The sequence below is a fragment of the Gastrolobium bilobum genome, unplaced genomic scaffold (assembly GCF_033153095.1).
Source record: "Gastrolobium bilobum isolate Gb01-03AN ecotype WA unplaced genomic scaffold, APGP_CSIRO_Gbil_v1 utg23001, whole genome shotgun sequence".
In the NCBI taxonomy this organism is placed as follows: Eukaryota; Viridiplantae; Streptophyta; class Magnoliopsida; order Fabales; family Fabaceae; genus Gastrolobium; species Gastrolobium bilobum.
The window spans coordinates 66,540-92,055 of record NW_026899448.1 but is presented as its reverse complement, the minus strand read 5'-3'; the positions used below and the strand labels follow the sequence as shown (position 1 = coordinate 92,055).

The 25,516-nt window shown below is 33.4% G+C and overlaps 2 protein-coding genes across 3 annotated transcripts; both read left to right on the top strand.

Annotated features, from left to right (window-relative positions):
- Positions 1-9,619: 9,619 nt before the first annotated feature.
- On the top strand, positions 9,620-20,405 carry LOC133290488 (glutamate--cysteine ligase, chloroplastic). Of its 2 annotated transcripts, none has more exons than XM_061488573.1 (16): positions 9,620-9,760; positions 9,868-10,194; positions 12,482-12,632; positions 12,762-12,869; positions 13,189-13,281; positions 14,711-14,794; positions 14,936-15,004; positions 15,084-15,154; positions 15,240-15,308; positions 16,160-16,253; positions 16,401-16,490; positions 16,584-16,664; positions 16,934-17,026; positions 17,679-17,759; positions 17,828-17,897; positions 20,034-20,405. In XM_061488573.1, the coding sequence occupies exons 2-16, from the start codon at positions 9,878-9,880 to the stop codon at positions 20,120-20,122; spliced, it is 1,560 nt and encodes a 519-aa protein (XP_061344557.1). In that variant the 5' UTR covers positions 9,620-9,760; positions 9,868-9,877; the 3' UTR covers positions 20,123-20,405. The 2 variants fall into 2 exon arrangements, with proteins under 2 accessions (XP_061344557.1, XP_061344559.1); XM_061488575.1 differs by having other exon boundaries at positions 9,624-9,760; positions 9,865-10,194.
- Positions 20,406-22,567: 2,162 nt separating this feature from the next.
- LOC133290490 (tubulin beta-1 chain) lies at positions 22,568-24,896 on the top strand. The gene is made up of 3 exons (XM_061488577.1): positions 22,568-22,961; positions 23,404-23,673; positions 24,043-24,896. The coding sequence occupies exons 1-3, from the start codon at positions 22,568-22,570 to the stop codon at positions 24,717-24,719; spliced, it is 1,341 nt and encodes a 446-aa protein (XP_061344561.1). The 3' UTR covers positions 24,720-24,896.
- Positions 24,897-25,516: the final 620 nt, after the last annotated feature.

Genomic DNA, 25,516 nt, shown 5'->3' with positions numbered 1-25,516 from the left:
TAATATAAGAAAAAAGTAATTATTTTTCTTAATTTTTCAAGTGAATAAATAGTTAAAATTAAAATAAAATAATTTACAAGTATTTAACATCAAATTCGTTAACTTTTTTAAATGGTTAAATGAGTTTATTTTGATTATAAAAAAAGGATCTATTAATCTCATGTTGCATGAGATAATTATCTCATGGAACAGAGACAAGATAGTGGGATCTATCATTTCTAAAACAAAAACAAAAACAAACAAAAATAATGTAAACCCTACTACTTTATCTCTGTTGCATGAGATAATTATCTCCATAAAAAAATGAGTTTATTTTAGAGTTTGCAAGATATTTGTAACAACAAATTAAAGTTTGTGCAAGTATTATTATTTCTGAATATGAAGGGAGATTCTTAATTGCTTTAGAACAAGAAGTATCTTATATATTGTATTCAAAAAGAAAAAAAAAAAAGTATCTTATATTATAAGTGTGGGGGCAAATACAACTTTTTATGTTTTTTCTTGCAAGACAGATGCAAGTTTTAATTTCTAAAGACACAAAGCTTTTGAGCAAAAACACATCCATTACCAAGTCTTACTACACACCCCACAAAACTTGCCGAGCACGGACAAGGAGTATAGCACAAACTATAATAAGTTATAATATTATGTCATTTTCACTTTTGTTTTTAGGGAGCTATGCAGTGCACTCACAAGTATGAAATTATGAATGGTTAGTAGATCATAATATTAATATTATATTGTTAGCAACATCGAACCTAACCAATTGCAGAGTAATAGCCAACAAAGTAGCATTAAATCATAAATTATTTGTATTGTTAGTCCATGAAGCTTCGAACCTGATCAATTCCCGAACTTCATAATTTTATCAATAGTAGTATCATAACATTCTTTCACAGCAGCATGCTGAAAATTAAAAATGTTAAACACATAACAAAAGCAATTGGACTATTTTTAATTACAACACTTTTTATGCTAAAATGTCCCAAATCATAGTGCTAAAACTTTTGTGCACGCCTCTATGTAAAGAGCCACTCATCTTTCTGCTGACCTTAAACGAAGCCCAATAATAGGTTCCACTACAAATTGATTAGGGCACGAACACATCAATAATTAAAGTTTAACAGATGAACAGATCGTGAAAGCACATGATGAGGGTTGTGCCGATTCCTCCCGTGGGTCCACGATACTATATATGAGACGACAAACACAAACGGTTCTTTATTTCTAAAACAAATTTTTAATTTCCATATAACTAAACGACGGAGTAGTGTTCGTGGCTAAATTAGGGAAGGAATATTCCATCGCTGATTATGTGGAATTCAAGAAGAAAATTATCTTTAAAAATTAAAATGCACAACATTTAGTAGCGACCTATGGTTTTGTCGTTTAGTAATATCTAAATTAAAGCTTTGTTTTGTTTTAAAAGCGAAGAACCATTTGTCTTTGTCATCATCTTGCAAATGGTATTGTGACCCCCAAGCCAAGGGGAATCCACTCAGCATGTTATCATGTACTTTTAAGACTCGCTCCACTCTTTATTTATTATGTGTTTGTTATTATGTGTTTGTGTCCAAATCAATATGTAGTAGGGAACCTTATTCTTAGGCATGGTTTCAACTTAGACACGTGCACAAAAGTTATAAAACTCCCTAGTCGGCACTAAATAGGTTCAGTTTGGCGGGTCAACTTGCTAAACGGAGTGGGACAGATTTCATTTTTCAACCCATCTCAAAAGCGGGATGAGATAGGACGGGTTCATTTTTTGACGAGTTGATGTCGGATCGAGGCAGGTTAGTGTAAAATAGACTCGGACTGACACGCCAACACACTTTACCCGCGAAATGGGATGGAACGAGCTGAGTTTTTCAGCCCACTTTCAAAAGCGAAACAGAGCAGACCGACTCATTTTTTGGCAGATTAATGGCGGGATGAAGTGGGGCGAGGTGGACCGCCCACTTTTCTACCTTTAGTCGGCAGTATGAGTTGGGACATTTTAGCACAGAAAAGCATTATAATTTTAAATAGTATACTCCAATTGGTTTTTATTGTGACTTAAAATTACATGGCAATACAGTTAACTACTTAGTGTTATTAGTAATTGTTTTTTATTTTTTATATTGATCATTGTACAATCCTAAAACTATATATGTGACATAAGATATACGTACTATCATTTTAGATTTACTAATTTTATTATTTTTTATTGTTGTTGGATTAATTCAAAATTAATGGTTAAAAAAAAGAAAAAATAATTTAGTATACATTCTTGTATTTATAATCACCCTCAATAATATTAATATGTTTTTAAATTTTTAGATCGGAATAAAAATATTCAGCTTAAGAATAGTTTTTCGTTTTTGTTGTGTTGAGCTTATAATACTCGATTACTACTAAACTTATATTTTGTGTTTTTATTTGCTCTTAAATTTTCTTTTGTGAGTTTTGTTTTATTATCTAATTTTTCATAAATGAACTCTATTTTTTCTACAAATTAACTCCGTTTTAACTTATCATTGTACAGATTAGTTCCGCTATGACATTCCTATTGGTAAAATAATTAAGTTGGGAAATTAATTAGGGGCTTTGTTTGCCAGGAATCAAGAAGCTTTATGGATGCTGCATGGACTAGCAATACCAATAAATAATTATTTAACGTACTTTGTTTGACCATCAATTTGCAATTGGTTAGGTTCGACGTTTGTAACGATATGATATAATTTGTTGTGGTATACTAATTAACCATTAATACTTGTGAGTGCAATGCACTTATAAGCTCCCTGAAAAAGTGAAAATGACATAATGTGGCTAGTATTCAGTTTTATTGTGATGTAAGTGCTGCCGCTTTAGACGACTTCATTATGATAAATAGATACAATGTAACAACGACAATTCGGTTAACCTGGCCCCTCTCATGAGTTAAAATAAAGATGTTTCTCAATCAGTCAATCGCACGCACAAGTTAAGATACGAGGTTTCACACCTGCTGGCTGCTGAGGTTTACAAGGGCAAAACGCCAAAATCATTATAGTTCTTAATGCATAAAAATAGAACTCAGACTAAATAAGTTTTTACGAAAGCTCTTATGATGAAAAAAGTTTGTTTTTTTATAACCAAAAAAAAAGTCAAATGTCTTTAAATTGTATCAATTTTTTTTTTGAAATAAACAGTTTTAAAATTAAAAAATTTATATAATTATCAAACAATCTTTAGTTTTATTTTAAAACTCTTTTTTTTAGTTTTAATTTAAAAGTAGCTTTTAATTTAAAAGGGAGATGTCAAACAAACTCTTATTCAGATGAATTATCTTGGCACACGCCCGAGTGAAACGATCCCGGGGCGTTTGGTACATGAGAAATTTTTTTTTATCCGGGAATCTCGATTTTCAAAAATATAATTTTTACATTCAGTTTGCGATAATATCCAAAAATTTAAAATTTAGAAAAATTCAATTTCTCAGGAATCTTGGAAAATGACGCGTACCAAACACCCCCTTAAAGTTGTTTAGGCAGATTGTTTTATGATAACATTGGTGTGGGATAAGGGATGGCCTACGTCGTGCTCATAGATTAGGTAGTATCCCAAGTTTCTTGTATGTGTGGGAAGAATTATATTTACAAAATATTTATTTATAAATTATATTATGTATTTATTAAAATACACTAGGTTATATTATATATTTTCAAAAATATATAATATGATTTATAAAAATTTGTAAACGGATTATTTATCTTATTTTGTTGTTAATTTTTTTTGTCATCCAAAAAAACAAACAGGCTCTTATAATCACTCTTCTTTTTTCTTCTAGAGCCACTATATTCTTATAGAGCTATAGAGCTCTGATCTATATTATTGGCTCCTAGATCATGTCACATCCACATACTTTATCTCTTAAAAAAATAAATCTAATACTAACACGGAAAGATAGTAATATGGGGGAGGATCAGGCTTCAAATTGCATACAGTGAAAAATGATCAGAAAGGACGCTAAGATATTGTGTAAATTATTTAAACTTCTCATAACTAATTTATTCGTATTGGTTTCTTTCAAATTTTACTTATTTTATGACATTTTAACCAAACAAAATTTACAAAAATTCTTATATGTATTTATAAAAAAATGTTCCATACTAATACTATGATTTAAAAAGTTTATCCAAATATAATCTAAAATTTAGCAACTAATAATTAAAATTAATCAGTTAATATTGGTTTACCAAAAAAAAAAAAAAATCAGTTAATATTGTATTCATTTGTATACTGACAAAAATAATCATGTCATATATTTTTACTATACAGAGAATTAATATTTGACTAAAATTAGAAGACAAATATACAAAACAAAAATGGAAACTAGTAAAAAATATTTGAGTAAAATAATTAAAAATACTGGAGGATCAAACTTCTAGTTTTTTTTTTATCACATTTGAACCTAAAATTTGGGATGATCTCAATCGGAAAATCTGGTTGGCAATTAGTTGTCATTACAAGAACTTCTTTGGTGATTTTAGAGCAATACATTTATATTATTAAATGTACTTTGATTATGCGAATTATTAATATTGTCTCATTTTAATTCTTTTTGATACGTTAACCAATACGGAATGTATTAAGGGGGTGTTTGGTAGAGGATAAATTTTTTTTTATCCGGGAATCACGATTTCCAGGAATATAATGGAAATATGAGTTTTCTAGGAATGTTAACAAAAAGTTGTTTGGTAGACTAAAATATTCTCAGGAATATTGGGTTAATTTTCTTAATTCTATGTTTAGTTGTATTAAATTTTCTCTTGCCATAGAAATCCTATAATACCACCCCCTGGATAGTATTCCTAGATGGTATTTTCAAAGAAAATTACACACAAAATAAAATTTCCGAAAAATCAGATTTCCGAGAAAATTTTAAAAATTATGTACCAATCATGGGTAAATATGATTATCACTTTCAGTTTCTCGAGAATTCTAAAAATATCTGGTACCAAACGGCCCCTAAATGATATTAGCAAGAGAAATCTCTTATTCGAATAAGATTCAAAAATCTCCCTTTTATCTTTAAAGTTAAAAATGCTCACACAACTTTCAGTGTTACTCTAAGGGGGCGTTTGGTTAAGGAGAAATTTTATGAATAATAGGGAAATGTGATATATAGGGAAATAGTTGGAAAGTGAGATAGGTAGAAAAATGTAAAAAAAAGTTGTTTGGTTGGGAAAAATTTTACCGAAAAAATTAGGTAACTTTCACGAAATCTATGTTTGGTTGTAGGTAACATATAGATGAGAAAATACAGTGGGTATTATAAAAATAACCCTGACTTTATAAATTTTTTAATGAACAGGGAAGACACCCGTTGTCCTTTCCCAACGTCCTTGGTTCCTTGTTACTCTCTTTCTTTCTTTCTAGGTCTGAAAATGGCTCCTGTACTAAGTAGAAGCATGGCCACTGCCTCTGTTGCCCCATTCACACTAACAAAACCCCAATACCACCTGAGAAGCGTTTTTCTACCACCGCAACATGGTCTCATAAAGTGCTTCTCTTCTGCCACCGCCGGGTTGAAGGGGAAGCAGCACGCGAGAAGAAGCAGGCTCGCTGTGCGGTGTGAAGCGACGGTTGCAGAGAAAAAAGGGGTACGCTGGTCTTTTTCGTAGTACAGTCAGTGAGCAAATGTGGAGGTATTCCACAATACCACCTTGCAAATGGGTTTCTATGGCCGGCTAAATCAGTACAAATACATAGGAAAATAGGAATGCCTTCAATCACAGTTATCTAGCTAAGTGAGGAAACCCAACACACCAAATGCTGCTTTCTTCCTTTCCCATTTGTGATTTATCTATCATTCTGTTCAGATTTCTTCAACCAAACAGCCCCTAAAGATAAACCCATTTGTCCATTCAAAAAAGTCAAGGAATTTGCCTTGAACACTTCAATACGTTTGGTCATTTAGACGTGTAAAATTGTAGGAGCAATTAGATATCTGCGGAAGCGTTTTAGACCATTGCGGTTTGGGATGCAAACAGATCATCATTGTTTTACATATTTACCTTTTGATGTCCACGTCTTGTGCATAATCTTTCTATGTACGATTCCTCTTTACGAACTACTTACCTTAGCACCACAACACGAACAAACTCCTTGAGGCTGAACAATGACAAATCTTCCAGACTATAAGGGGAAGAGGAAGTGTGGGAGCACTCTCTCACTTTTAGGGAGATGACCTTACCTAAGCCTCTGCAACCACCAAGTGAAGATCTAAGAGGCTGACGACTATAAGTGTAAACTATATATGGAAACCGACAATTTACATAGCACACAGATCACAAATGAAGAGAGAGAAAGAGTTTTCACCAAAAAAAAAAGAGAGAGAAAGAGAAAATTGACACAGTGATTTACCATATTCATCCAATGCAGGCTACGTCCAGCTTATCTGTACTATATTTACCTCACTGCCACTCGTTACAAGACACTCGATTTACAAGGAGAATATAAATAGAATTATAAAACCCTAACAACAACTATTCATGGGCGCAAGGCCAAACTACTAAGAAAAAAATTACAATAAATCAGAGGCCCACAACAGTACCTGACATCTACGGATCCCAATTATCTTTCTGCTTATCCCGACAATAAGGGCCCTAATAACATGCAAAGTATGAGCCATATCCAACATTCAAGTATCATTAAACTATTATTTTAAATGAGAGGTTATAAATTACAATATCTTTTTTCTTATAATCACTTTTATAATCGTCGGATCAAAATTAAATCAACAGTTATCAAATGACATCAAGTGAAAGCCTTTAATTTGATTTTAGTCTAAGGACAATAAAAATAATTGTAAGAGGTTATGAGAGAAAAGAGATAGTAAATATGATCTCCCTCTTATTTTAAAGATTATATTCATATAATTAAGCACAACTCCATCCCAAAAGTTAAGCTTTCTTATTTAGTCTTTTTATGTCAATGAGCTTTTTAGTTCACTTACACTTGGCATGCATGTTTGAGAGGAGGGGAGCGCATCTCTCCAATTTATTCTTTATTCTTTTTCCTTTTTATTTTTTCCTGAAGCTCTTTGAGATGCCCAAATGTTTCATCTTAGAGTGAGACCCTTTATATATAAGTTTAACAATTAGAATTGATCTAGTAGTGAAGAGTTTGAGTAATTTGCATAAAGTTTAAATTTTGAAAGAATACCTTTGAGTATAGAAATTTTTTGCATGAGAGTTCCATAATTGTCACACCGCTTGATTTGAAATTAATCTTATATAAACATGACTCATGTTTCTTATAAATTATGAGATATCCAAAAAAAAAACACCTAACTCATCTCAAAGAATAATTCGAATTATGAAATTAAAATTATGATGAAAATGAATGAAAAGGAAGACAAAGAAGAGGAAGGTAACTTGTGACCGGCTTAAAATGAATCGCTTAGTAATTAATACTTTCAAGATTTAAAAAATATTTTTAGTGCTACGGCCTACGGGGAATATCGAGCAAAAACACTATTGTTATTTTTATGATTATTTCCTCTTATATTTCTTTTTTTTCTTTTTAATAAGAGTAAACACCCTTTTTAGTCCCTGACAATATCTACGAAGTCCTTTTCAGTACCTGGCAATAAAAAAGGACCAAATTGGTCCCTGAAAGTACAAGAAAAGGGCCACTCTACATATTTGGGAGTTGACATAGGGACTAACATGACCCTTTTTTTGTAATTTCAGGGACCAATTTGGTCCTTTTTTATTGTCGGGGACTAAAAAAGACTTCGTAGATATTGACAGAGACTAAAAATGGTATTTACTCTTTTAATAAAGAAATACCTACTCTCGTTGCATACAAAATGTGTTGGGAGATTTGATAATATAAATATGTTATCAAACTCAGCTCGAACCGATCTGAATGACCTGAACCGTGTGAACTGATGATCTAACCCGTTTGAGCCAAGTAATAGTCGGCCATGTATCGAAACCGGTGAAAACAGGTTTGAATCGACCAATTTTATCAAAATTGATGACCCGATCGGGTCACACAAAAATCCACGGATCATGCATTTAAAAATAAATAAATCAAGATTGTTCCAAAATATTTAAAAAATCATAATTCTTCCCAAACGAAACCTTTCCTTCCAATTATCGGTTCTACTACTTGTTCCCTATGAAGCACCGACACTTCAAAAACTCCGACGTGTCGTGTCTGACACTTTCCGATACTCTCCGACACTCCGACACTCCCCGACACTTCAACGCGCGTTGTAGAAACTCAAAGAAAGGTCCAAAGGTTGCGTTACGTTGCATTTTTAGTTTTAACTATTACTATTTTATTGAATTTAATATAAATATTTGTGATATCTTATGTTTCTTTGCAAAATTAATGGGTCTTATAAGTTTAGCTTTATTTTTTTGTTAAATTATTGAATATGAAATATAATTTACGTAACATAAATTAAAAATATTATTCAATATCAAAACGTGTCCTAACGTGTCGAAATCTAATATTTTTTAGAATTAACGTGTCAGAGTGTCGTGTCGTATCATATCCCGTGTCCCGTGTCAATATCGGTGCTACATAGCTTGCTCCAACACTTCCCTTCTCCAATCGTTGATTATCATCTTCTTTTTACTCCACAAGGCCATTAGCTCTGAGCTCGAGTCTTTCCACCTTGTCGCCATGTGAATCGTTTCCAACCAAAATAATGTCTCTTAAGTCTTATCCTTGTTCCAACACCGTCACTTTCTTCGCACTGTTTATAAATACCACTTCAATGTCAAGGACTAGGTGCATTCATGCTTTTCATTTTTTTTATTTCATTTTCTTTGTTTTTATGTAGAAAATCTCCAAATTTCATTTTAAAAATGAAGTCCTTGATGAAATATTTTTGCAGTGTGTCTTGTCGTGAATAGTAAAAAACCCATGCGTGGGTTTTTAATAAAATATTTTTAAAATATTCATTTTAAAATCTTCAAATTTTTGAGTGTAGATTTGTTTAGTCAAGATGATCATACTATAAATTGTTTTCACAACATTAATGTGTCTTGAATCAAAACTAGTTTATAACTTCCTGAGCTTTGCACCGTTTGTAAAACTTGATGTATAAGATATATAATAAATTTAGCAAAATTTTTATGAAAATCGATGTGAAAAGACTTTGTTGTGGATTCTATACTGGATTTTTAAGTGTAAAATATAAATTTGCAGATATTCACCCGAATTAACTGATTTGAACTGTGACCACCAATTAAACGAATAACTTATTAAATATTAATCCAATATGTCGGTCAATGTCTAAGTCAGATTTAATATTCTTTATATAAGGGAAAAGTTCACCAATACCTCTGTAGTGTGTAAAAAGTAAAAAATTATAGGGACATACATGATAAAAAAAATATACTCTTTTACAAATCATATGAGCATATATAATAAAAAAATCAAAAAAACATAGATGATTCTAGAATAAACGAGAGAGTTGAACTTTTCCCTTGATACAAATCATCAACGGCATCCGTTAACCATGATGAGAATGACCAATCGGTATTAATTGGGAAAATTCTATATTTATTTATATTCATAAAGATATATAAATGAGAAATTAATATAAACTGATCCTTTTCTATTCCTTTTTTTAATTTAAAGGAAATAGCGGTGCGTGACCGTGAATGTAGAAAAAGACCCTTTTCCCTCTTGTTGTTCTTCTTCTTCTCCCTACACTCTGATTTCCTGCCTCCGAATCCACAACCCTAATCCTCTTTAAACAACAACACACTCGGTAATCCCCTCTCACCATCACACTTATATAATCATCATATTACACAGCTTCGTTAATTTCTAATTTTCATCTCTACAATCAAACTTTGTTTTTTGTTGCATCAGCAGAGCAACCACCATGTCTGTAATTTCCAGAGCAGCTTCATCATCACAGTTTATGCGCCACGACATAACTCGACATAAGTTCGATGGGTCCAATGTTAGTAAAACCTCTGTTAGCAACACTTTCTCTTCCTCTTCATGGGATTCTGTCAGGAACACTCATGTTTCGCACAAGAGGATTATTGCTGCTGATGTTGGGTGTAAACGGGGCCGTAGGGTTATTGTTGCTGCTAGCCCTCCCACTGAAGATGCTGTAGTTGTTACTGAACCACTTACGAAGAAGGATCTTGTGGATTATCTTGCCTCTGGTTGTAAAACCAAGGATAAATGGAGGTTCCATTTTCTTCTAACTTGTTTCCTTGAATTTTTATTTTTATTTTTTTATTCATGTTATTTTAAATTTTAGTTCATTCCTTTAAACATGTGATTTACAATCGTTGTTTCCTTTTAGCAGAATATCACTTAGTTTGAACCTATGATGAAGATAGTATTTTTTTTTTAAAAAAAAATCTTCTTCATGAATTACTGGGGTTTAATGTATCTGGTTTTACGTAATTTTCTGTGCTGTTTGTGTTTGGAGATCAAATGGAGATGTATAACTGAAGAGCTAGTAATTGTATATACGGACTGAAGATAGAGATGACCAGAAAACGAAAGCACAATATCTCTAGCCAATAGTTCAATGATATGAATCAGGGGTGTGTGTACACCTGGAGATGGTGAATGCTCTGGATAATAGAATTAGCTAAGCGTAAGGTCGTAGTACCTTTTCGGGCACTGTCTTGGGCTGTTATAGGCCCCTGGTGACAGTTGACCGGGTGGAAAGCGGTCCAGAGCTAGAATTTCGTAGGTGGTGGATGTGGGCAAAATAGTGGTGTTCATGAGATCGTGGGTCGCAGACAGACCCATGTCCTAGGTTAGTGGGCTCAGGCAGGCTTACTACCAAACCGGCAGGCGGTTCGGCTAGTCAATCAATACTGTGATCCCGGGTAGAGTGGCCTTTAGGCCCAACTCCTGAAGCCCAACCAGGAATCCTTCAACAGTTTGTATTTGCAATGAAAATTGTGATGATTGGTTTTAGGATTTTCTGGACTATTAATCATGCTCCATCGGTTCACCTTTAAAGAAGTTGTGTAATAATTAAGAAATTCATGAAAGAGTCTTAATTTTAGGCAGAAACAATTGCATTTGATTGAATTACCCTTTGTTGGAATACTCAGAATATCAGTAGGAGAATGATATGAAACACTTGAGTAGTTAATTTTGAGTCTCATGATTCGATACGATGCGATTTGGAAAGTCAGTGATTTGTATCACGTGGTATAAATAAGAGATGGCTTTAAATCGTGCAGTATATGCATAAATTAGTATGATTCCGTATCACCCGATATGAATGGCATAATTTAATGATTCAGTAATTTTTTTCTTTCTTTTTTTGTTTTGCTTTAATCAATTCTCATGAATGAAATTGAAAAGTCAAATAAGTTAAAATTGTTAAATGAAAAGGAACTACAAGAGCAGTACTGAATGCCACCTATTTGATTATTCCACGGCCCTTTCTTTATTATTCTGAAACAGGGGATTAGCACAGTCACTCACTACCTCTATGCATTTGGCTATTCTATTGCTCTTTTTCATTCTTTTGAACCGGAGGCTTCACATAGTCAATTGCTCCCTCTATATGCACCTTATTTGGTTATACCCTTGCTTTATTTTTCTTCTTTTGAAACATGGCTTCATGTAGCCATTTTATGTGACTCAGTTATGACTTATTACTTACAATTTTGTTTTGTGAGAGTTATGGTTAAGCTATTTTGTGAATTCGTAGTTTAAATTATTACATTGAGCATGATACATCATTTATATGATACATTTCAAACTACTTTTCATTGTGGTATTGAATCTTTTACGATTTGATACAATTTATGATTCATGATTCAAAGTTTAATTTGGCGATTCACAATTTGAATTGTGATTTGATAACCTTGCTTGAGTGTTTGTTAGGTGATTCAAAAAGGGAAAAGACCTCCGTCAATGAGCTAAGCTGCAAACTACAATAGTGGACTTAATACCATATCTTTACCCAAAACCTTAAGATAATGAATATATGGATTTTTTTCACTTATTTGGTTCTTACTTAACTCATCAATAACCAATATAGGTTCATGTCCATTGGATGCATGTAAATTTTTAAAGTTGTGTTCAAGTTTCATTTCTAAAAATAAAATAAAATAAAAATAAAAATATTAAATTTATCTGCTTCAACGATCAACAGCACTTTATCAGTGCTCATATTATTATCAGTTATCATTATAACAACTTCTGTCTCACTTATTAATACTAAGGGTAAAGTTGGAAAAAACTAATAATTTATTGATTTTCTAAAGCAACTGATAAAATGGGACAAAAAACTTTTCTAAAGCGATGGATAAAAGTGGACGGAGGGAATATCTTCCAAGGGTCTCATGAGAAGTCTATTTTCCCTTGTTCAGTTTGTGTTTTAAGTAAGTTTATATAGCACCTTATCAGGTTTCTTGAAGCTTTTTTATTTGAACCGTCTCTTATGTGATAACTAGTTCTTGTGTCTATAGGCAGTTAAGTTATTCATGTAGTCTTGCAGAATAGGTACTGAACATGAGAAGTTTGGTTTTGAGTTTGGAACCTTGCGTCCTATGAAGTATGAGCAAATAGCAGAGTTGCTGAATGGCATTGCTGAGAGATTCGACTGGGATAAAATAATGGAAGGTGATAAAATTATTGGACTCAAACAGGTAAGCTAATATTTGCACGAACAAGAACTAAAACGTTTTCTTTGAGATTTACAATTTAATTCATTTGTTAAAATGCTTTGTTATTGTTGGAGATTTGAAGTGAAATTTTTTCATACATATGTGAATCAGGGAAAGCAGAGCATATCGTTGGAGCCAGGGGGTCAGTTTGAACTTAGTGGAGCTCCTCTTGAAACCTTGCATCAGACTTGTGCTGAAGTTAATTCACACCTCTATCAGGTTAGTTATGCATACTTTTTATGAGATACATCAAATAAATCTGTTATTTTCCCATTAGAAAAAGAAATTCATTTTTTTTATGCAACCATCTTCTCTTCAAATAAATACGCATCATCATTATTCACCAAAATATATATATATATATATATATGCATCATCATCACAGTTATAATCATTTAACTTATCTTTGTGTGTTGTGACATAATAGATAAGCTAAATTTTAGTACTTGTTCGTTGTGTTTGATTTTCCTGTAATTTGATGAGTGGCCTAGATACTTCTTCAGATCTGTTAATTGTTTCCATATTCTTCTATTTATAGGTTAAAGCTGTTGCTGAGGAAATGGGAATTGGATTTTTGGGTATTGGTTTCCAGCCAAAGTGGGGACTCAAAGACATACCTATGATGCCAAAGGTAGTAGTTCTTTCTTCCCATCTTTCAAGTCCTTGAACTGGTTGATCATGTATGGATTTCTCAACTTTTTGTAGAAATAAAATCTTGCTCATATACTTACTGATTGTATCAGTTATAACTTAGCTGACTTTTTTAAATGGACGAAATCATCTGTTTTTAATCAACTTGTGATGAATTTGGCTGTTTCCTGATTTTAGGATTAAATAGCTGTCAAATTTCGCAGCCAGACCTTTTTATTATATATAATGACTTGAGGTAGTTGCTACAACCTTTCATCTGTCAGGCTTGAGCCCAGACAGGAATGGCGTGTGGAATTTGGATAATACTAGTGTAAACCGGTGATATTTGGTCTACAGAATTTGTCGACAAGGATTGATAGCTTAAGTTGGGCTTGAATGAACAAATATCCTTCTTTTGGTTTTTTTTTTTTTTTTTTTTTTTTGTAGGGGAGTGGATGGGTGGGTGAATTCAGCAACTTATGCTAGTGCATACTTTTTTCTTCTTTGTTATGTCACTTTGTGTGATAGATGCATGAACTGTTGTCATTTTTATCTGGTTATACCATAGTGGCTCTCATCTTAAAATTACAATTTCCAGTTATTTCTTTTGGTGTTTTAAGCCTGCTGATATGCATATGATAGAACTGGACCAGAATTTAGGAGATCTATGGAGAAAACAAAGGAGAATATAATGAATACAGTGATTGATATTTAGGATTTTGAGAGTCTAGTCTCTCCCCACAACTCAATTCTAATCTCACATTGCCTCCGTCTTTGCCCTACACTTCCTTTTATCCTACTGCTAACCTAGACGAGCATCCTCTCAAATCTTGAAATCCTAACTGCTGTATCTAATAATATCTCCTAAAATCAAATAACTCTGTCTATTACTTACACCTAACCATATCAATTAATAACAGGTAACCCTATCTGTCATATCAATCAATGGCAAGTAACCCTATCTAATATATTTAACAATATAAATTAATATCAGTTAACTATATCCAATATATCTAACCATATTAATTAATCTAATTACTATTACTAACAGGGCCTACATGACTAGGTCATTGGGCTCATCCTTATTTCTTCTAACCTGCTTTCCAAAATAGAGGGTTCCTAACAGCATACATATGGTGACATAGTAGGCTTAACTTTTAGAATCATTGGCACTTATACACCAGAAGTATGGTTATACCAGAGATTATTGCTCCATATCTTAATAAGTGACAACCTACTTTTCAATAGCATAGCAATGGTATCTGTTTGTGGTTTTGTCGATTTATTTTTTGCTCTATGGAGCAATTACCATCTGGGGATGTCTGATAGCAGGCCCTATTCCACTTAGTAACTGAACAATGACAGTGCTTCTTTCTTGTCCCTTAGAAGTTCAATTACTTGCTGTCTGACAGTGTTTTGTTGTATCTCAGGGAAGATATGAGATTATGAAGAATTACATGCCCAAAGTTGGTTCTCTTGGGCTTGACATGATGTTCAGGACATGCACTGTACAGGTGAGATGTGTGATGATTTGTGAGCTGATTTTTAACAAAGACATCCTTACTTAAACATGGTGAAAAGAGTATCTTCTGACACAAACATATAATCAGCTCTCATACTGGATAGTAATATATTTTTAACTTTTACTCTTGTAGGTCAATCTGGACTTTAGCTCTGAAGCTGACATGATCAGGAAATTTCGCGCTGGCCTAGCTTTGCAGCCTGTAAGAAACATTGACATTTTTTTTTATTAGGGAATTTGTTCAGTGCCGTGGGATATAATGAGTGATATATTTTCAACAGATAGCAACAGCACTTTTTGCAAATTCGCCCTTCACAGAGGGAAAGCCAAATGGTTTTGTTAGTATGAGAAGGTATATGGAAGTTCTCATGCTGTTGTTTCCTTTCTCACTTTGCATTATTAAGGTACCTTATCCATTTTTCGTACACTTGAAACAGCCATATTTGGACTGATACTGATAAGGACCGCACAGGCATGCTGCCCTTTGTTTTTGATGACTCCTTTGGGTAAGAGAGTATTTTTGAATTATGACAAATTAAGACTTAAACTGTTATTTCTAAGTCTTCTTACTCTGAGATTATAGATTTTCTTTGAATTTAAAATAAGGCATTAAAAATAAAGTACAGTTATTTGGTTGTCTAAGTTTTTATCCTTTTGCTGATTCAGCTATCCTTAATATTGACTGTCCAAAATCCAAAGTACATGTATTTGGATATATGCACATTGAATGGCTAGGGTATGTCAACTTTTGACTTTCAAGATCCTATTGCCATCAAGATATAAAGAGTTAGGATATTCTACTCGCAAATTTTCCAAAGACTACTTATGACCAGATATAAAGGGAGGGTTTTGATGTGATGAAGTTTGGGCTCTCTTGTCATATGTATGATAACATGAATTTTGCACATTTCTTCCCCCTAAGTACCTTGTCATACACACACCGTCCAACTTATTCCTTGATTTTTGGAGTCCATGTTCTTTTATTTCTTTATTCTAGTGTGCTTCTATGAGCTTTTTAATTCATGGTTTGAGCTTAAAATTTGAAATTCAAAATGTTAATAATCTCTGGTATAACCTACGTATGTAAGGAATACGAAGAAAAAATTCAGTGAATAATTGATTATAATTTATTGTTGTACCCATGTTATTTTCTCTTTAGGAACTGGTATTCATACGAAGTTAAAATTTAGATGTATTATTTTCTGTAATAGTTCAGTTGAAATAAAAATAATTATTGTACTATGTTTCATCTTACATAATGAATTCCTTTTTTGAAAGAAGTTTTATCAATGTTATTTCATGCAATGATTTGGTTAATCTTTTTTCACTTGTTTTACTTCAAACTCTCTGATTGCAGGTTTGAGCAGTACGTTGATTATGCTCTTGATGTCCCAATGTATTTTGTCTATCGGAAGCAGAAATATATCGATTGTACTGGAATGACCTTCAGGGTTCCCATCTATCTTTAATATTCTTGTAATCTAAGGCTATCTTATGTTGCCTAACCATTCTTTATTGTGAAACTTACTTTCCTTGACCACAGTATTCATATAGCCGTTATTTGTTCAATTTAGAGAATTTTTTTTTTTTCATTGCAGGACTTCTTGGCTGGAAGGCTTCCTTGTATTCCTGGTGAATTACCAACTCTCAATGATTGGGAGAATCACTTGACAACTATATTTCCTGAGGTTTGTTTAAATTGGTTTCACAATTTTACTCGTTTTCTGTTGCTTTTGCAGCAGTTTTGTAGTTGTGTCATTATAAACCATTACTCTTTTCAGGTCAGGCTGAAGAGGTACTTGGAGATGAGAGGTGCTGATGGAGGACCTTGGAGAAGGTTGTGTGCTTTACCAGCATTTTGGGTGAGTGGCCTTTGACTACTTGTGCATGATATTTGAAGTCACACTTTGTCCTTGTGACTTACCCTATTCTTGGAGACTATATCTGTACAACATTCTAATGGTGATAAAAGCAAAAGGAATGACATTTTTAATAATAATTTTTTGAAATTCTATATTATTTTGTGATATTCAAGCCCTTTATCTTTGCTTGCTTGCTCTTCACTTAACTTATGAACTACTTCAATTCAGTACATAAGCTCACTGTAGTGTAACTTTCCTAATTGTGTCAGGTAGGGTTATTGTACGATGAGGATTCTTTACAAAGTGTTTTGGATTTGACAGCAGATTGGACTCCAGAAGAAAGACAAATGCTAAGGAATAAGGTTGTATCCTTAGTAACAATTATTTTCATTTGGTATTATTCAACCCAACTGCATAAGTTGTTAGGTAAAGTCCTAGAAATATGTTTTTTTTTTTAAAATTAATTCTCCAACATGCCCCTCATGCGAAATCCCTTTGGGATTGAAGCATGGACTTGCTGAACCTTCTGCTGAAATTTAATTCAGAGAAGGGGAAGGAGAAGGTTAAGAGAGAGAGAGGGAGGAGGGAGGGGGGGGGGGGGGGTTGAGGATTGAACTCTCGTCTTGATCAAAGTGGCTTTGAATCTGTGTCAAAGCTTCAGTTAGGTGCAAACCTAAAAGAAGGATAAAAGGAGGGTATTTTAATTTTTGCATGTTCTATTGTTATGTTATTGAATTTAAAAGGGGTAAATATCATTTGAAACCTGGAAGAGTGAATAAGCGTTTCTTCTCTGATTTAGGTCTCTCTCACTTACACACACACATGCATGTATGTTCACGTGTATACTGGGAGTTCAGCCTCGAGATATTCTTCTGATTTCTTCATAAGGATTGATATATGTCATAGACCCAGTGGTCATAAGTTGATATTTTATTATGTGACAGTTTGTGTTTCAGTGATAGTCATTATTCATACTAGATGTCTATACTGACCATTAGAGTCTCTATCTGGTAGGTTACTATAACTGGTCTAAGGACACCATTCCGAGACGGTTTGCTGAAGCATGTTGCTGAAGATGTTCTAAAGTTGGCAAAGGTAAGGTGTCATTGTTTTTACTTTTGCTGTTATCAACAATGTTGCTAAGGGCATTGATGTATCTACAGGTTGGCTTGGAAAGAAGAGGCTTTAAGGAATCAGGATTTTTAAATGAGGTAGCCGAGGTGGTTAGAACAGGTAATGTATTTATAGGTTATATCCTCATTAATGTGCATCTCTCACAACCAAGCCATGCTGCCAGAGGCCCTATTTCATTCCATTCCCTGATAATAACTTAGGGAGAATAGAGAGCTAGAAATGTAGAGATAAGAGAATGAAAGAGAAAGATAATCTCTGTTTTCGAGTATCACAAATCAAGGAGAGTGATCTCATCCAAGGAGAGTCTCCTTTTACAGCTGAGAAATGTGCTTGGTTACGGATTATTTCCCAAGAAGTGTTGGGAACGAACACAAACACACACGATCGCAAATTAGTAAAGAGAGAAGAGAAGAAAACGAAGACACAGAATTTTCCCTGGTTCACCAAATATGAGTTACGTCCAACAATATTCACTGTATTCTCCACACCGCAGTCACAACACTTTGGTTACAAGGGAGATATAAATAGACTTAGAAACCCTAAATAACAACAGCTATTTATGGATTCAAGTCCAAATTACTAGAAAAAGAAAAAATATAAATCAAAGGCCCACAACAATATCAGGTCTCCGCGGTCCCGGGAGCACTTGCCAGGCGGCTTCATTGGACCCCTGTGTTCCGCCAATAAGAGTCACACCCAACAAGAAAATCCTTTATACAATTTCTGCTTTTTATCCAACCAACCACCATCCTAATTGAGTAACTGTCCTCCTAATTCCCTGACTAACCTAACGGCTTCTCTTACTCTTTCTAATACACACTGTTAACACTTTCCCCCCAACAACTTGAGTCTCGTCCCTAACATTCCCCAACTTGTTTCAGTTAGATTCAAACATTCATAATTTATATCTCCTTGGCCCTTATTTAGCTAGAGATTCTCTTCAGTGCACTGAACAAATGTGCTGTTCTCTAATTGAACATTTTTATGATTCAGTTCCATTGATATAGTGATTATATGAAGCAGACACTTAAAAAAAGAGCCTTATCCATGTCAGAAAATGTAAAATTCTGATGGGACACCAGACACTTAAAGTTTACATGCCGTGTTGTTTTCCTGTATATGGTTCTTTTTTAATCTACTTGAAATCTTCTGTTTCTCGTGTTTCCTTTGTTCCAAGATTTTCTCCTTTCAATTCTGCAAAGCGCAAAGAGTTTTTTTACATCTAGACTTTGACTTGTTCCATCAATTTTAGTTTGTAATTTTATAAATAATATTGATTATGTGGAGTTTTTGTGGTTGATTCTCGAGTCCAAATTAGCTTTTAGCTTTTTATCTTTTAGGTTAAAATATATTTTTGGTGCGTTTTCAATTTGGTACTTATCCAATTTAGTCCTTATATGTACAATTTTTTTTAATTGGGTTCTCATTGTCTGTTGTTATGATACTATCTATTGGAGTATTAAGATAGTGTAGGGACCAAATTAGAGATGAGTGTCATGAATAGGGATAAAAAAGTAATTATATTGTATTTTTGGTCCTTTTATTCACTTGTTTTCAATTTGACCTCTATATTTAACAGCAACTCCATACCAATCTAATGGTGTTATAACGGTGACAAAGGCAGGAATGAATTTGAAAATGATTGCACATATAGAAATTAAATTGATTTTTTTTTTTTTGTAAGGACCCAACTAAAAAGGAGTGTTACATGTACAGACCAAAATCATATTTAAACCTATCTTTTACTTTTATTTTCCCTCTTTTTTTTTTTTCTTAAGGGCTTTTGTTTATATAATTCCTGTATACGTGGATTCAGTTTACTGTTTATTAAAAAAGAGGCTGAAATGGTTGTAACCGAAACCTTAGTTAAAATAAGGTTCGAGACAATTGTCATGTGAGATATTGATCTAAATCCTCTCGAGGAAATTAGAATGAGTGTGTTTTTAACATGTTTTTCAACCCATCCCCATCTTAATCTACCGAAGCAAATGTTAAGTGTTTTAATTTAGCTATAAATACGATGGCATCTAAAATTTACGCAAGTTGGTGCCAAAATTTCAATTGTGTTCCCATATATATTCCAGAGTTTTATACCTACATAACATCTTGAAGTGGATTTTCTTTACTAACGCATACTCATGATGTGCTGCCTTCCTCAGGCTTTTTTGTTGTTTTCATGAAAAGTTTTCTCTTTGTATTGTTTAATATTTTGTCTAATAATCTTTGTGGTGGCAGGTGTCACCCCAGCTGAGAGGCTTTTGGAATTGTATCACGGAAAGTGGGAGCAATCTGTGGATAATGTATTTGAGGAATTGCTTTATTGAGGTGTAATCAAATACTCGCTTCTTTTTCACATTTCAGTGGGAGGTTAACTGTGTAAACCTCCTCTTTTGGGTAGAATTGTGTTTAAACCTTTTTTTATAATCCTGGTCATCTCTCTCGAGTCATGAGATGCTTTTAGATATAGGAAATAATTGATTATGTAATTTTTGCTTTGAGGCTTCTCATGTACTTTTCATTGGAAACATGATCTGATAAAGCTGGTATGTAATTCATGTCATGAGTTTGGAAATCACATCAGCATCATCAATAGATTAATGGCTTGTTTTAGGTACCAATGTTGCTAAAACGAACTTTCTTTTCTTTTTCTCCAGTTCATATTTTCATCACATTTTCTTCTTCTTCAAATTTTTGCAATATTATTATTTACGTTATTGTTCAATTTTCCCCTTATCTATGCTCTACTAGAAAGAGACATCTTAACCAACCGAAATATTAAGGTCGTTTTTATTATCATACGTCAGTTAGTTGATATTTCAGCTATACCTTGTACTAGCATTTTCTTACTTAATAGATTAACACCGATCGTGAACCGTTTAGCATGGAACAAGCACTGCACTTGCGAGCTTCTGAATGTACATTGAGAGTGATTGATGGGATTAGGGAGAGGTAGGTGGTTGCCATGGATAGAAAAATCTAATTTTGAGCCTGATTTTAAATTAGAATCGATAGGCTACCTTATTTTACTTCTTCCAATGACTTGCAAACGATTTATCTAACAGCATAACTCTACCCTCTTCTTAAACCTCTGTTCACTTTCTATCAAGTCTGTCGCAATCGCCAGACATTAGAAGAACTAGCTACCACTTTACTTAAATCCTTTTTTTTTTCTTAACAAACATAATCAGACGTTAGCTGGGTGAAATGATATATAAACAACTATTTTGGTTTCATTATATTACAAATCAATTTATTCGAGAATAATATTAAGGGTTATTATTAAAGTGTGTAGTTAGGACACAGGTTAAGGAATGAAAATAGTATTTATTCGTTATCTTAATTACTTCAAAAAAAAAGTATTAAATGTCTTTTAAGTTTTAAAATATTAATGTTAATACTTTTCGTTTAATAGTTTTTTTTTATTATTATTTAACATGCCCTAAGGCACACATTAACGAAACATAACATTAATATTTTATGTATGGATAAGACCCCTCTAATATAAGCAAGTAAAGGTGTGTTCATTATTTATGTAATTTTCGTAACCCATTAAAATTTAAGGGTGCATACTCCTTCCTTAGTAGTTTTTCATTTTATGTACAAATTTACATGTAATAAAACTACTTTAACTCATTAAGATTTTCTCATTTGTAATTAAATCTCTTTTCTTCTGTATATAAACAACATCCAAAAAAAAAAAAAAAAATTGATAAATAATCTTTCTATCAGTTGCAGCTCTTCCATGAATACTTGCGAGTGAATAGGCCATATTGTGAGTTTTATTCCTTTATACCCTCGACTACATGAGAACGAATAGATGTTTTAATTAATTTTTTTAAAGAAAGACCAATCATTCCCTCATCAATTGCTAACTACTGCTTTTGGTGGGTATTAAAATAGTTTGTCTTGAGAAGGATACAAGTTGCAACTGATGCTCTTAATAATTAATTTCATATTCTCTATCAAGGTATTTCACTTGGGCCTTATATGACTAAGGACATACATAATTTTATCTCTAGTAATATATAACCGAAATTAGTAATTGCTTGCCACTAAACTTGACATGGCTCAACTCAGCCCGTGTGATTGATTCAATTTTGTTAAGGATTAAGACGGATAGCATAACATGCCTCTCAAAACATAAACCAAAAACTTGTAAACAACATCTAGCAGAAAAATCATTGAATGTAGTATCTTTTCTTAACATTGTCAAAAGCTATCCTCAACTCTCGGTGACAAGCCTATAATGGTATCAATATGTACATAATTGTCTAGTAAAGGAGGTGAAAATTCGTTGTCAAATCACTGTGGAAAAGCATTGTGACCAAATTAGGAAATGGACAATTTGAAATCGTATATTGACAGATGGGGTATCAAGTGGTAGGAAGGACTTATAATTCAGATAGCTAGCTAGCATAATAAGGTCATGACTCATGAGAACAATCATGCAACTTCTTGTCACCTTCCATATCCAGCTCATTAGTCATTCTTGGAGTTTGACATGGCCCCTTCCCAACAAACCCACATGAACATTTAATTTAACTTCTATTAATATATTTTCTTTTTCACAGAAAGGGAAGTACCAATTTTATCAATCTTATCATCCTATCTCATCTTGCATTGCACCTACAAAAGGCCATTCATTCCAACCCTCCCTTCTCAACTTGTACTTGATCTGATTCAGTGTTAGAGTTCTGAAGCTTTTTGTTGAATCATCTTTCTTTTTTTCATTTGAGGTTTTTTGAAATCATCAAGGGCACTTGTTAAAAATGAGAGAAATCCTCCACGTTCAAGCTGGTCAATGTGGAAACCAAATTGGAGGCAAGTTTTGGGAGGTTATGTGTGATGAACATGGGATAGATGCCACTGGAAATTATGTAGGAAACTCTCATCTTCAAATTGAGAGGGTTAATGTCTATTACAATGAAGCAAATGGTGGACGATATGTCCCTCGAGCTGTGTTGATGGATCTTGAACCAGGAACCATGGACAGCTTGCGTTCTGGTCCTTATGGAAAAATCTTTAGGCCTGATAACTTTGTGTTTGGTCAAAATGGAGCTGGAAACAACTGGGCTAAAGGGCATTACACTGAGGGAGCTGAGCTTATTGATTCTGTTCTTGATGTTGTTCGTAAAGAAGCTGAGAACTGTGACTGCTTGCAGGGTATTTCCTTAGTTCACCTCATTTAGTTAACTTAAGTTATAAGTAATTTGAGAAATTTAATGTCCATGCATTGTGACATGTTATTGTTAAGTGAGAATAGAATAGATCCTCTCATGTTTCATTTAACATGATCAGGTCACATGAGACAACATCAGTGTTTATAAACAAATCAATAGGAGAGAAAGCATTAGGATAGAGAGTGAGGAAATAGCAGTTAATTTCTTTATAGATTGTTGATATCATCTCACATGAATACCTAGTGATGTTAAATGAGATATGAAAGGAAAGAACACTTTATTTCTTCATAAATTGTTGATATCATCTCACATGAAAACATGGTGATGTTAAATGTTAAATAAGATATGAGATGATTCATTTCGTTATTTACTTAAAAGCTGTTGATTTGTTTATGGCTTTATGTATGTGTATGCAATGATGACAGGCTTCCAAATTTGTCATTCACTGGGAGGTGGAACTGGGTCTGGAATGGGTACCCTTCTAATCTCAAAGATCAGAGAAGAGTATCCAGATAGGATGATGTTAACTTTCTCAGTGTTCCCATCCCCTAAGGTATCTGACACCGTGGTTGAACCTTACAATGCCACCCTCTCTGTTCATCAACTAGTTGAGAATGCAGACGAATGCATGGTCCTTGATAATGAGGCACTCTATGATATCTGTTTCCGAACACTCAAGCTCACAAATCCAAGTTGTAAGTGTTGTCACCACAAGCCTTGAAACACATGTCTAGCAATTTCACATTGATAATAGAATAACCAATGAAAATGCAAGAGCATGTCTTATTGATTGCACACCACAGTTTTTTGTGCTTAATTTTTCACCAATCACTTGTAACAAAAAAAAATGTGTAAGAATTAATGCATAAATGATTTTATTATCTCTCTAACGCTAAGTGGTAAGGATCAAACTCTAAATCACTTGATGTTAGAATATCTGATATCATGTCACGAATCAATTCTCCTGAAAATTTAAGTCGAGAAAGGGACATGAATGATTATATTATATCTCTAACAACATATATATGAATGAATGTGTTTTGTTGGTGGCATGGCATGCACAGTTGGTGATCTGAACCATTTGATCTCAACAACAATGAGTGGAGTAACATGTTGCCTACGGTTTCCAGGACAACTAAACTCTGATCTTCGGAAACTAGCTGTTAATCTCATCCCTTTCCCACGACTACACTTTTTCATGGTTGGTTTTGCACCCTTAACATCTCGGGGCTCACAACAGTACAGAGCCCTGACCATTCCTGAACTGACACAACAAATGTGGGATGCAAGAAACATGATGTGTGCTGCAGACCCTAGACATGGAAGGTACCTCACAGCCTCAGCAATGTTCCGTGGCAAAATGAGCACAAAAGAAGTGGATCAACAAATGATAAACGTGCAGAATAAGAACTCATCCTACTTTGTGGAATGGATACCAAACAATGTGAAATCAAGTGTTTGTGATATCCCACCAACAGGGTTATCAATGTCCTCCACCTTCATGGGAAATTCCACATCCATTCAAGAGATGTTTAGGCGTGTTTCGGAACAGTTCACTGTCATGTTCAAGAGAAAGGCTTTCTTACATTGGTACACTGCAGAGGGTATGGATGAAATGGAGTTTACTGAGGCTGAGAGTAACATGAATGACTTGGTTGCTGAGTACCAACAGTATCAAGATGCAGCAGCAATGGCAGAAGATGAGGTTGATGAAGAAGAAGAGGAAAACATAGCTGCTTGACCATGTGGTCAAAGGTCCCTTTTTGGGTCATGTCATGGCAAACTCTCTTCTCTGTGTGTATATATATATGGTTAATGGTTTTATGGGTTGGTTTGGAAGTTGAAAGGTACATTGATAGAATCTTGGGGCTCTCATGAGAGTAATATTTATCTGGATTTTATTTTGCTTTTTTCTTCTTTCTTCTTGGGATTGCTGTTGTGGCTTTTGTTTGTTAATGCACATCATGACTTTGCTTTTGTTTTGTTGTGCTTCCCATCTAATGTTTTTTTTATCTTCCGTTTATGGATGTTAATAATTGATATGACCAAATATATATATATATATATATATATATATATATATATATATATATATATATATGGTTCATTTAATCTCATGTTACATGATAGAGTATATTTTATGTTGTAGAGACACATGTGGTGGGGTTCATTATTTACATAAAAAGGAAAAAAAAGGAAAAAGAGTGTCACGGTTTTCGATGGGTTTATAGAAGATAAACTACTCCTATGTTGCATAAGAGTAATTTTTTTTCTCTCTATATATATATATAGGATTAATTTTCTTATGTTACTGTTGACAAGACCATTCTCCTGCAGACACAGATGTATGTGGATCCCATCATTTATGTTTCAAAAAAAATAAAAAACTCAAATATCAATATCTCTGTAGAAAATACTGTTCACTATTCCTACATATGGAGAATAACATTTCCAATATATATATATGTAATGATAAAACTTGATTTTGATATTTAGTGTTACTTTATAAAATTTATTTTAAGAAGTATAAAGTCATAC